Source organism: Peromyscus maniculatus, chromosome 9, assembly GCF_049852395.1.
Source record: "Peromyscus maniculatus bairdii isolate BWxNUB_F1_BW_parent chromosome 9, HU_Pman_BW_mat_3.1, whole genome shotgun sequence".
Classification (NCBI taxonomy): Eukaryota; Metazoa; Chordata; class Mammalia; order Rodentia; family Cricetidae; genus Peromyscus; species Peromyscus maniculatus.
This window is the reverse complement of record NC_134860.1, coordinates 6,984,937-6,997,630: the sequence shown is the minus strand read 5'-3', so window position 1 is coordinate 6,997,630 and position 12,694 is coordinate 6,984,937. Positions and strand designations below refer to the sequence as shown.

General features: G+C 50.0%; 1 protein-coding gene across 2 annotated transcripts in view; it reads left to right on the top strand.

The window, feature by feature from the left end:
• The window catches only part of Colq (collagen like tail subunit of asymmetric acetylcholinesterase), a 56,631-nt gene extending 44,147 nt beyond the window's left edge, over positions 1 to 12,484 (top strand). Inside the window, exons 13-17 of one of the 2 annotated variants that reach the window (XM_006996246.4) lie at positions 5,716 to 5,855; positions 6,451 to 6,570; positions 6,918 to 7,038; positions 9,042 to 9,144; positions 11,073 to 12,484. In XM_006996246.4, coding sequence (XP_006996308.1) covers positions 5,716 to 5,855; positions 6,451 to 6,570; positions 6,918 to 7,038; positions 9,042 to 9,144; positions 11,073 to 11,142 — 554 coding nt within the window. In that variant the 3' untranslated portion in view covers positions 11,143 to 12,484. The remainder of the gene's footprint in view (positions 1 to 5,715; positions 5,856 to 6,450; positions 6,571 to 6,917; positions 7,039 to 9,041; positions 9,145 to 11,072) is intronic. The other variant, XM_006996247.4, reaches the window with a different exon arrangement.
• Positions 12,485 to 12,694: the final 210 nt, after the last annotated feature.

Below are 12,694 nucleotides of genomic sequence, written 5' to 3'. Positions count from 1 at the left end.
CACCTTTAATCCTAGCACTAGGGACCCAAATGGATCTCTGTGAGTTCAAAGCCACCCTGGACTACATGAGATTGACTCTGTCTAGGAGAGACACAGAGCCAGACACTGATGGCACACACCTTTAATCCTAGCACTTGAGAACTAATGCCTTTGCTTGAGAAGCACACATGTCCTTAATCCCAGAGAGTGATGGCTGGGCAGAGAAAGGTATATAAGGGGTGAGGAGACAGGAACTAGAGGCTTTTTCAGGTTCAGGAGTCCTAGAGGTGGCTTGCTCTGCTTCTCTGATCTTTCAGTATTTACACCAATTTCTGGCTCTGGGGCTTTTCATTAAAAGACCATTTTAAGATTCATGTTACACCATCTCTCGAGCCAAGGAATCACAACTTTAATTACAACTTTTTTTTTCCTAATAAAATGGGAACATTTAAAAATTCTGCAATGCCTTTCTCCTACTGTATTTAAGGGAACATGTTTGCCACACGTAGTGAGGTCGTCATGGAAATCCTATTCTGTTGGACCCATCCTGTCAAGATGCCATGAAGAACCAGTCTTTTGGGTTTTTTTCTTTCCTACCTTTTTAACTACCAACTAAGGGTTAGCTGAAGATCTGGTAAATTATGGCAGGAAAGCAATGAGGAAGGACCCTCCTGCTTTGACCTACTCCTTGCCCACCTCTTATTTATGTTAATGGCCCATAGATGCCCGAGGAGATCACTGTCTCAGGCTATGCTTGGGCATTGCAGCATTTCTACGACTGGAAATCCTTGGAGCAACATGAGCTACCACTCAGGGACTGAGCATGGTGGAAGCCTGGTTTTGCCTGTCGAAAGAACTTTCTTGGGTTTGGAGTGTTTAGGGGCTAATAAACTGAGGATTCTGGGGACATGTAGTGAAGTGGATGCAGACAAAGGTGGTTGGCAGACTTTAATGGTCCCATTGTGCTTATGTGTCTTTGGAAACCTAGTCCCATCTGCCTTTGGCTTCCTTCCTGGGCCTGGGGCTGTGAGCAGGTTCTCACAAGGCCAATTTCGTGCTGTCAGTCTTGAGAATTGGAACCTAAGGACTTAGCAGCCAGCACAATTTTGTTTTCCTTCCTTCCCCAACCTTCTAGTTATATCTCTCATGGATGGGTACCCTATCTCCCCTTCTGCTACCCTGTCCTCTCCCAACAAGGTGCTCTGCCATTGGCGATTTGCTTCTTTCTTTCCTCCTTTCCTTTTTCTTTCATACTAGTCTCTCTCTCTCTCTCTCTCTCTCTCTCTCTCTCTCTCTCTCTCTCTCTCGGTGTGTGTGTGTGTGTGTGTGTGTGTGTGTGTGCGTGTGTGTGTGTGTGTGTGTGTGTGTGTGTGTGCCACAGTGTGCATGTGGAGATCAGAGGACAACTTATTTATTGGTTCTTTCCTTCACCTGAGGCTCAAACTCAGTTCATCAGGCTTGGTAAATGCCTTTACCTTCTGAGAACAAGCCCCCTGCCCCGTGTCTGTCTGTCTGTCTTTTTTTTTTTTTTTTTTTTTTTTTTTTTTTTGTAGAGGGGGTTGCTTTGTGTTTTGTTTTTTTCTTTTTTTGAGATAGGGTCTCATATAGACATGTAGTCCAGGCTGGCCTTTAACTCACTATGTAGCTGAGAATGACATTAAACTCCTGATCCTTCTGCCTCTACCTCCTAAGTGCTAGGATTACAGACGTGTACCATTGAGGCCAACTTAGATGATATGCCTACTCAGTATACGTGTTTGCCCCCCTCTCTCTCTCTCTCTCTGTTACTGGGTGTGGAGCACAGGGCTTCATATATGCTAGGTAAATGCTCTCCTGCTGAGCTGTAACCCCAGCTGACTCTTGCTTTTTGCAGATGTGTTTCATGTTCCTTCTAGATGCCCGTCACCCTGAGAACTGAGTCAGCATCACATCCCCCATGGCATCTGGTGCCTGGAACCACACGGGGACTGGTCCCTACAGAGGCTTCCTCTGTCCTTCCTGGGTTACACCTGCAGTCTAGCAGGGTCGTAGGCCATCTCTCTGACTGACTTTCTTTCCCTCCACCTTCTCTTCAAATGACTTCCTTTCTGAGGAGCCACTCAGAGGAAGGAGGCTGAAGAGAGCAAAGAGGCAAAACGGGGCCATCTCCCTGCTCTTTGTGAAATCTGCGGGGCTGGAGTGAAGGCAGGACTGTAGAAGGGACATCCCTGAGCCTAGCTTGGCTAATAATACAAGAGTTAGAGCGGCCCCTGCAGTGACTCCTCAGTTTTAATCTGATAAAAGCCCAAACCTAGCAGGTATTATGGCATAGCCTGGGATCCATTTAGGAGTATGGGAAGTTCTGAGGCTGGCCTGGAGAAAACAGGCCAGCAAAGAGCCACAAAGCCACTCAAGAAGAAGCTCTGCTCCCTGCCCCTTCCTCAGCTCCTCCTTGGGGTACCCTCGGGCTCTAGAGAACACAGGTCAAGTCTGCTGGTCTGTCCCAGTCCTTCCCCTGTGTCTAAGAACCCGGAGCTTCCTCACGGTTACGGAGCTGACGAGTGGCTACCATGGCCCAGAGTCCACCCGTGGCTCCTAAAAGCCCCACGCAGCCTTTTGACTACCGTTCTGTCTTCCTCTGTCTTCTCACACTGTCCCCTCCTGACCTGCTTTCCTCAAGGGGCTCCTGACCAAAAACGGAGAGCAAGGTCCTCTGGCAGGAGAGCACGGCGGTGACGCTGGGGTGAGGCAGTTCAAGCTGTGCCCTTCAGAGCACCATGGCGGTAACGCCGGGGTGAGGCAGTTCAAGCTGCTGTGCCCTTCAGAGCACCATGGCGGTAACGCCGGGGTGAGGCAGTTCAAGCTGCTGTGCCCTTCAGAGCACCATGGCAGGAAGCTGGCAGGCTGATGGATGTCCTCTGCCAACTGGGAGGAAGCGGAAGCAGGGGGGAACTGCGGTGGTGCCGGGCTCCCTGCCACATCCTGTTAGGAAGCTGCCTTGGGTCTGGTTCTCAGCACCACGGGCCCAGCTGGTGCTGGAGGAGTTGGAGAGGGTAGGAACTTTTTAATGACTCAAGTTACAGGGAAAGTGGTGAGGAAGGAAGAAAGGCAAAATTTAAGATGTAATTTGCAATAATGCAGTTACAAACTTGGATAATTCTTTCCTGTGTCCAGACAGGGTATAAACAAATCCATGTGGCACCCGGGAATGACTGCTCCCCGAGAGCACCCGTATTCTTGGATCTGTCCATCTGAATGGGACAGAGTTAGGTGAAGCATGAGCTCAGGTCTCAGCCACACCAGATCAACTAAATCTGAAAAGTCCCGAGTCTTTCCGAGACTATGTTCTGGAGGAGTTCTGGGGTCACAGAACATTCCGGAAGGCTGCTCCGATGCCACTCTCACGTTTCGTTTCTCCTTGTCACAGCCCACTTTTCCTGGGAGAAACTCTTCATGCTCCCAGGTTTTTACCCAGGATGTTCTGGAGCTGGTGGTGTCTTTGTCTCTTCAGAGTTTTCTGGAAAAATCAAGGTGGGAGCTTTTCCCACAGAGTTCTATTCCTGTTCCTTGTTAGAGCTATAACTTGACATGTGGTATTGGACCAGCTTATGAGTCGGCTCAGGAAGGCTGAAGGTGGTGGGGTCATTCCACTTTTTAGTGTGTGGCCTCTTCCCTATGGTCCTGGCCAGATAGTCCACCCTGGGTTCACATTATATGCTGCCGTTCTAGCATCTACAGACATGTTCCCAGCTCCTGTCTGCCTCCACTGACTGCCTAAGACCAAGGACAGGCTGGTTTCCAACGGCCCCTGTTGGCCCTGGAGGAGGGGCATGTGCTCGTCAATCTTTTCATCCTGCCCTCTCCTCTTTCCTTGTACTGGCAGACAGCTGTGACTTCCAGTCCTTCACAAGACCTTTGCTCTCTAATTAATCATCCAATCAGTGAATAGATACTCTGTTCCAAATGTGTGAAGTCTTGGCCTGCCCCTGTCAGTCTTAGCCTGAGGGAAGAGAGACCTTAATGGATGATCTGAGTGTATAGGCTTGTAAGCAGAAAGGAGTGCTGTGAAGAACAGATGTAAGTGAATGTACCAGAACAAATGTGCCGGAGTGGGAGGATGTGAGAGGGCTTCTCAGAGAAAGCGATGTTTGAACTGAGAACAGAAGGAACCAGAGACCCTTGGAGAAGGAGGGATGGAGGGTGAGGAGGATGATTTGATGGGGGTATATTCTGTACACATCCCATTTCCCTAGTGGTTCTCCATCTTGATGGACAGTGGAAACATCTTAGACACTTTTAAAATTATGAATGCCTAAGGGCTGGGAGTGCGGCTCAGTGGCAGAGCACTAATCTGGCTTATGCAAAGGCCCTGGTTCCATCCACGGCACTGAAAAAGGAAACAAACCTATGGATGTCTGGAGGTTCATATGGAATTGCTTCGAGTGTGACTCAGGCAGGCATCAAGGCCTTTAAAAGCCAATTTGAAGAATCTGAGTATGACGGCTTAAGCCTGTAATCTCAGCACCTGGGAGACAGAGACAGGAGAATTGTCACCACTTTAAGGCCAGCTTGAGATATATAGCAAGTTCCTGGTCAGCCTGTAGCATCCAGGAAAACACCATAAAAAAGTCAAGGCAAAACTGAGTACAGTGGTACACACCTGAAGTTCCAGTCACTTTGGAGGCTGAATCAGGAGGATTGCTTGAATCCAGGAGTTCAAAACCAGGCTAGGCAATATAGTAAGACTTCATCTCAAAAATCAAAAATAAGTGATGAGTAAGAGTCAAAATGAGAACTACAGACCTAGACATTGCCAGAGTGCATTTCCTAATCATACTCTTCCAGGATGTATCCTGACTTTTCTCAGTACTGGGGGAGAGAAATGCCCTGAGCAGAAAATGTTCTATTTTCTTCCAGGAGAAATAAAACTCACACATACCCCAAAATTCCTCTGTAAATATCCTTTATATAAGAAACTTAAGAGACAGTGAAAGGGCCAGGGGGTGGTGGCGCACACCTTTAATCCCAGTACTCAGGAGGCAGAGGCAGGTGGATCTCTGAGTTCAAGGCCAGCCTGGTCTACAGAGTGAGTTCCAGGACAACCAGGGCTACACAGAGAAACCCTGTCTTGAAAAACAAAACCAAAAAAGACAGTTGAAGTTGGACTGGCAAGGTGGCTCAGTGGATAAAGGCACTTGTTGCTATGCCTGATGGCCTGAGTTCCATCTACAAGTCTCATATGGTGGGAGGAGGGAACTCCCCAAAGTTGTCCTCCAACCTCCATTCCTTTGCCTTGAGATGCACAACCTCCCTCCCTCCTCCAAATAAATAAAAATAATCATTTTTTAAATATGGTAAAAGTTTTTCATCTACTGCATAACCATTTGCAAGAAGACCCTTTAAATAATGGTCACAAATAGAGGGCATTCTTCAACAAGGAAATGTAGAGAGAATCAACAGGTGATCTATTAGACTGTAGGTGTCACACTCAGGGCTGCAGGTCACAACAAAACCCTCCTCTTTCCCACAGGTTGTTAGTAACTAAGGCTGCTACAGGACCAGATGTTCGAGTGTCTTGAAGGCAGGGTGGAGGGGGAGGCCCATTGATGGCTGTTTTCCTGTATTCCTAGATGTCATGGCTGGGAGCCTCTCCCTCTGCCTGTCGCCTGCCTCAAGCTTTCGCTGCTCTTCCGTGCACAGGCTGCTCAGGTCTCCTGACTTGTTGGCTTTAGTAACAAACAGTCTGTTGCCTCCTAGGACAACTTGTAATGGGACTGAAAGGAGAAAGAGGATTCCCAGGGCCTCCAGGAAGATGTCTTTGTGGACCCCCCGTGAATGTGAACAACCCCTTGCACGCGGACTCCTTGTATGGGCCGGGCTCCCCGAGAGTTCCTGCGGTAAGGCTCTTCAGGGCGTGGTCGGGTGGGTGCCAAGGATGCTCTCTCTCCGATCAAAGGCCTTCATGATGTTCTTTAGGAAAATTCACTTTCCCTTGTTAAAACCGCTACCCACTCGCTGTGGGAAATTGCAAGGTGGGGCAAAGTCAAAAGCAAACAAGAGGGTAGGGACATTTCCCCCACTGTTTACTTTCAAGACTAACTCCCATGTGGTTGAGATTATATTGTCTGAAAGAGTTGTACTTTGGCCAAGGATGTAGCTCAATGGTTAGTGCTTGCCTAGTGCACCCTGAGTTTCAACACACAGTACTGCTTGTAACGATCCCCACTGAGTATGATCCTTGTTGAAGAGACAGTTCCAGGTGTCAAATTACTTACCTCTGTAGCATTGTCTTTTAAGCCTTGGTAATGTTCAAATACACATTTAAATATGTGAAGTCAAGGTGGATAGTTTTGTTTCAAAGTATTCTGAACTGGATTGACATGGTGTGGGCCCTCCCTACATTCCTCCCTATGAGAAGCAAACAGTCTTCTCTGGCTCTCCCTGTCCAGTGGGGAAGTTTTTCTGGACTCTGACCACTATGTTCTCTGGCAGATTTTTGTGGTCAACAACCAGGAGGAGCTCGAGAAGCTGAACACTCAGAATGCCATCGCCTTTCGCAGAGACCAGCGGTCGCTGTACTTCAAAGACAGCCTTGGCTGGCTCCCCATCCAGGTACTCTGGGGCAGGCCCATTCCTCAGCCGGGAAAGGGATACTTCTATTAGAAGGGAAGAAAGCTATATGTCTGGGGCTCGACTGCCCTTCTCCTGTGTCTGCAGGAGAGAGCTACTCACCCTCCCTCCCTGTCCTCTGAGCAGCCGCCCCTCAGCCCCATCCCCAAACAGAAGCTCAGCTTGAGCCAGGATTCCCTTTGGGAAAGGTGGCCTCCCACACCCTCCCTGAAGGAAGCAAAGGGACACCTCCTAGACCCAGGACACTTGTTCCCAGTGCCAGAGACTCGCCTCCGGTGTGCTGCCTGGGCGTGCCACCCTCGTTAATGGCTGTGTGTTTCTTTGGCCAGCTGACTCCTTTCTACCCTGTGGGTTATACTGTAAACCAGCACGGCACCTGTGGGGATGGCGTCCTGCAGCCTGGCGAGGAGTGTGACGACGGTAATCGTGATGTGGGGGACGACTGCATTGGTGAGTGGGGCCCAGCCTGGGAGGCCTGACTAGCTGAGGGGGTGGGGGGTAAGCCCCCGCTACCAGCTGTGAAGGTTTGAGGCAAAGGCAAGGGACAGTGGACCGGGGGCTGCTTTGGAGAGCCCCTCCCCAATTCCAGGCTGCATGTTAATTTTTCCCTCACCCAAGCATGTCAACAGGGAGGTGTTCAGGATCATGTCCCCCAGAGGCCTTCCTTGCCCCTGGCCCTCTTTCTTCCAAGCCCTACTTCTTTGCAAGCTCAGAAGGGGAAGGTGATGGTCCTCACTTGTTACCCTAGAAAGGCAGAAGGAGAGGCTGAGACTGGATTGGATGGAGCTCTTTTTCTAGGTGGACACTCAGGGCAAGCTGCCTCCATCTTTTGTGATAGTGCTGGGACCTGGCTGTAGCTAGAGTTTTCCTGCCTTGCCCACAGTCAGGACAAATCTTTGTCACCCGCCAGTCCCACAGCCACTCAGACCCAACCAAGTAAACACAGAGACTTATATTGCTTACAAACTGTATGGCCGTGGCAGGCTTCTTGCTAACTGTTCTTTTATCTTAAATTAATCCATTTCCATAAATCTATACCTTGCCACGTGGCTGGTGGCTTACCGGCGTCTTCACATGCTGCTGGTCATGGCGGTGGCTGCAGTGTCTCTCTGCCTCAGCCTTCCTCTTCCCAGAATTCTCCTCTCTCCTTGTCCCACCTACTTCCTGCCTGGCCACTGGCCAAACAGTGTTTTATTTATTGACCAATCAGAGCAATACAGACATACAGACTGTCCCACAGCACCTGGCTCTGAAGGGTTTTTGATGATTTGATTTTTGAGTTTTTATTGTTTTGTTTTGTTTATTACATAAGGTGATCAGAGCAGGAGGTGAGGTAGAAGTACAGTTTTCAGAGTCAGAACAGAATTCAACTGCTGGCTCTGGTTGTCGCCCAGCTCACTGAGGATGGCAGTGGAGGGCCATTTCCAGCCTGGCTCTCTTGACTCTAAGAGAGGCTTGGCATGACAGAGGCTCATGTCTTTAGAGATCCCTCCAGCGGACATATGTGGAGGTTGTCTGGATGTGGCTGGGGGTCAGTGCATCCATCTATGCCTCGGTTTGCTGAGGTCAGAACTGGCAATGTGTGGGCACCGTTACTGTCCCTGTCCTCAGGGGACAGATGGCAGCCACTGAGCTGAAGTTCCACCTAGAGTAGGGTTGAGAAGCAGGGGAGGTTGTTATCCATCATGCAGCTCTACCAGTCCCCTGGCAACTTTTGGATGACAATCTGTGGGCCACTGGCTCTTCCCTGGATCCCTTCGAAAAGAGCTGTTACAATCAAAACCAGGAGTGAGGTCTCCATTTCCTCTAAAAATTAGGGTGGCCGGGCATGGCAGCACATTTGGGAAACTGAGGCAGGAAGATCACCCAAAATAAAAGGGCCAGTATGGACTGCATAACAAGACCCTGTGTAGGTGGATAGATGGATGGATGGACGGATGGATGGATGGGTGGGTGGATGGAAGATGGATAGATGGGTGGATGGGTGGATGGAAGATGGATAAAGTCTAACTGCTGGTATAAAGATAGAGGTCTTTGTGGAGGTCACATGGTCCCTCAGGAACACGCTGAGCCTAGTGGTAGATTGCCTCCCCAGAGCTCTGTGCTGACAAAGGCTTCACCATGCTCTCGCACTGGGGTCTGGTGTTCCAGTGCCCTAAGTCTTACCTTACCAACATTCCACAGTAGTTCTATGAAGGGGAGGCATTATCACCTTCCCAGGTTTGCAGATGACATGAAGGCCCTTGTCCCCCTGTCAAGTAAATGGCAGGTGTGCTATACAGAACCCTGGTATGTCAGTGTGACGCTTAGTCCCGTCCTGGGTGAGTCTGAAGCCTTCCAGAAGCTGGTTCTCAAGTGGGCGGAATGCTCTAGGGACTCCACTGGGCCACACTGTCCTTGCTGTGTAGACAAGCCTGTTCCTGTTCTCAGTGCTATATTTTTTGTCTCCCTAGACTGTCACCGGGCCTACTGTGGGGATGGTTACCGGCACCAGGGTGTGGAAGACTGTGACGGCTCTGACTTTGGCTACCTGACATGCGAGACCTATCTCCCTGGGTAGGGAGGCCTCCTACACTCTTCCAGCATCTCCCCTTCCCTGCTTTCCTTCACAGATATTCTTAAGGGACTTTTGTGTTCCTGGTACTTTGTAGACACTGAGGTAGGGTAGAGTTCATGCTCCCCTGGTGAACACATAGTAGTCACAGTCCCCAAGAGGCCTCAGTCAGGGCAGCCACAGCCGTCAGCACCATCCTGGGCCAGGGCAGAACAGCAGAAAGGCAGCGAGCAGCCTGAGGGCACTTCACAGACTCCATCTGTCTACCCAGAGCACAATACCCACCTCCCACAAATCCAAAGGAGATCAGACCAGAATTAATACGTAACCTCAGGGATGTGAGATATCGCTCAATAAGCCTAGATTCAATTCCCAGTTCCACTAGAAAGAAAAAGGAGGGCCAGCAAGACGACACAGTGGGTGAAGGCATGTGCCGTGCTGGTCTGGTGACCTGAGTTTGATCCCCAGAACCTGTGTAAAGGTGGAAGAAGAGGACTGACTCCACAAAGTTGTCCTTTGACCTCCACATGTGTGTCATGGCACATCCTCACCCTCATCACTCACGAGTACGCGCGCGCGCGCGCGCACACACACACACACACACACACACACACAGAGGGACAGACACACACACATAACTTTTAAGATATAAAGGGAAAAATACCTAATCTTGCCAGTCTGTGGTCCCTCCAAGAAAATATCCCCTTCAAGGACCTGTCTCTCTACATTAGAGAGTCCTCAGTGGGCATTCAAATATGTTAGTGTCCTTGCTCCCACAATGGCATCTTCAAGCTACCTACAGACCCCAGCCCCTGCCCAGAATGTAACCTTCCAGTACAGAATGATGCTAAATGGCCCGTGCTCAGCTGACCCTCACAGAATCAGCCATGTGGTGCTCTAGGGAGCCACTCATCTGCTGACCTGTCTCCCATGAGTCCAATACCCTCAGCTTCGGCTTCCATCACTTACCTTCTGGAAGGCCTTCAGCAGGCTGGGAAATAGACATCACCTGTCCCACAGTTACATCCATCCGGTACTCTCGGGGAGGGGGTTTCCTCAAACTCACCCTCCAACACATATTAGCATATGCAGCCTGGCTGAAGGAGTTGCACACCTCCAGTTACCCTCAGACTTCAACCCTGGGTAGGCTTGGCCAGGATCTCACTACATACATGTCTCTGTGTGCACTGCCTGATGCCTGAACTAAGGAAGGCTCCTAACAGCCACCTACTGAATCTGGCCTGTCGGAGCTGCTCAAGGGCTCCATAGAGTCATATATTGTCAACATCTGACTGTGAGTCAAAGGCTTATTCACCAGCTCACTGGGGCTATTCCTCTGGTATCTAGAAGCTTCTAGGAGACCGTTGTGAATGTGTGGGGATAGGACGTTGGGGATTATCATTTGCATCTGCAGATGTGTAGAGTACACCCTCCAACGTGGTAGCTAGCCCTGTTCCATGTAGCTATTCAATTTTGAAATCATTAGGATTTTATTTATTTATTTATTTTATTATTATTATTATTTTGGAAATCATTAGGATTTTTAATTCAGTTCTTCAGTCACACTAGCTGAATTCCAAGAGCTCAGCAGCTGTACCAGGCCAATGCTGCCCCTTGGGCACAAATATAGGACATTTGTATTAGTACTGAGTGAGTTCACAGATAACACTGGACACCCTTAGGCATCGAGAAGGGGGTGACTGTCTAGTAGATGATGTGTTAGCATCGGGGCTAGCCATCCCTCCCACCCTAGTCCCTCTGACTCAGCCTCTCAGCCCCACACCCCAAATGAAGCAGAAAAGCTTTCCTAGATCTGGGTCCTCAGGGGTAGGGTAGTTTAATGCAGTTGGATCACCAGTCGTTTTTAGAATGTGCTTGCCCCTGTCCACTCTGCTGCCTCCGCCCTGATCAGTATCCTTGCCTCCCTCAGGTCGTACGGAGACCTTCGCTGCACCCAGTACTGCTACATCGACTCCACACCCTGCCGTTACTTCACGTGAGGGACTGGAGGAACAGGTGGGCTGCAGCCCATGTAAGTGGTGGCTGTATCTCTGCCCCGCACATCATGCTGGCCTTACCCTCTCCTGGGCCAGTGTCCACTGACCTTCATGCGACAAAACAAGGATACATTCTTGCTGCTAGGACATGCTTTTGACTCAGTTTGACTGGAAGAGTTTTGGACCACTGCGTCCTGTCTTAATTAAAAGAACCAGAAACCTTCTACATGTCCACCCTGGAGACTGCCCCCCGCCCCACATCTGGCTAAACAGCTGGCTGTAATGCCTTATCTCCTCTGGAAAGATGCTGGCTCCGGCCGTGGACTTGGCTTAGCACTGTTAGACATACGGGAGGGGCAGGGCTCATGCATTGTTCTGCTCTCATCTGGCGTTGGGAGTGCTGGTGCACAGGCCTCTGCACCCTTCAGACCTCCGAGCACAGCTGCTCTCACCCAAGGCAACCAGCTGGGAGGTCTCTCAAGATTTAAGAACCACAAAAGAGGAGGTGAGCAGATGCTCTTGGTGCAACTCCCAGCTTCAGACTTGCTGAGGAGGGACCCCTCAACTGGCCAGAACCCCAACACCTTCATGTGAAGCCAGAGGTACTGAGAAAGCCACACGATCCAAGCTCACGCCCAAGAAAAAGGTGGAGACTCAGACGAGTCCCTTGCCATGTGAACAATATCAGAACAGAAACCTTCCTCTTCTTGACGTTCTCAAAGGACAGTGGTTATAGCTTCAAATCCCAGGTGCCATCTTGGCCTCTGTCTTGACAGTGCCCTTCACAACCATGTTCTGTGCGGGAAACGCACTCCACACACCCCGACCAGGGCAGGTGCTGGTGTTTTCTCATGCTGGTTTCCCTGGTCTAGGGCTCCACTGCTGAGTCCTTGCTGCCTGCTGGAAGGGCCCTGTGACCCTCTTCCATGCCTGTATCTTGCACACTGTTGTGTTTACCCCTGTGTGCTTGACCTCTTCCTTTTTCCTGGGGATTCATTTCTCCTTAACCCTGCATACCCGAGAACTGTCTTCCCCACATTTCCTGAGTGGGCTTTGGCTCTATTTTGGAGGGACATTTCTTTTTGTCCCCCACCCCAATACACACACCTACCTTGTCACCACATAGGCTGCCTCCTGGGCTGATATACAAGCTCTTCAGTGAGCCTAAGCCTTGGGAACTCGGCAGGCAGCCTCTTACCCAGCAAGTCAGAACTGTGAACTGTATTTCCTGAGAGAAATCAGCTGAAGGCTGGGTCTTCGAAGGCAGGCATTTATGCTATTTACATTACTATTCTGGGGCTTCTGGGTGGGCAAGCAAGGAATAAAGGTGAGATTCCTGGCTGTAGCCCACTCTCCTTTGGGTGCTGGGGATAACTCTTACTGATCCTGGATTGAGTGGAAAGACTGAGTTCAGTTCTACTTCCCAAACTCTTAGATGGCTGGATTTTCAGGGCACCCAGCTTCCTTGCGGATAATGGAGGAAACTGATGTCCAAAGAGGTAGTGAGGCTTGCCAAAGATCACCAAGTCCAGCCCTGCCAGCTCATTCCTGGCTC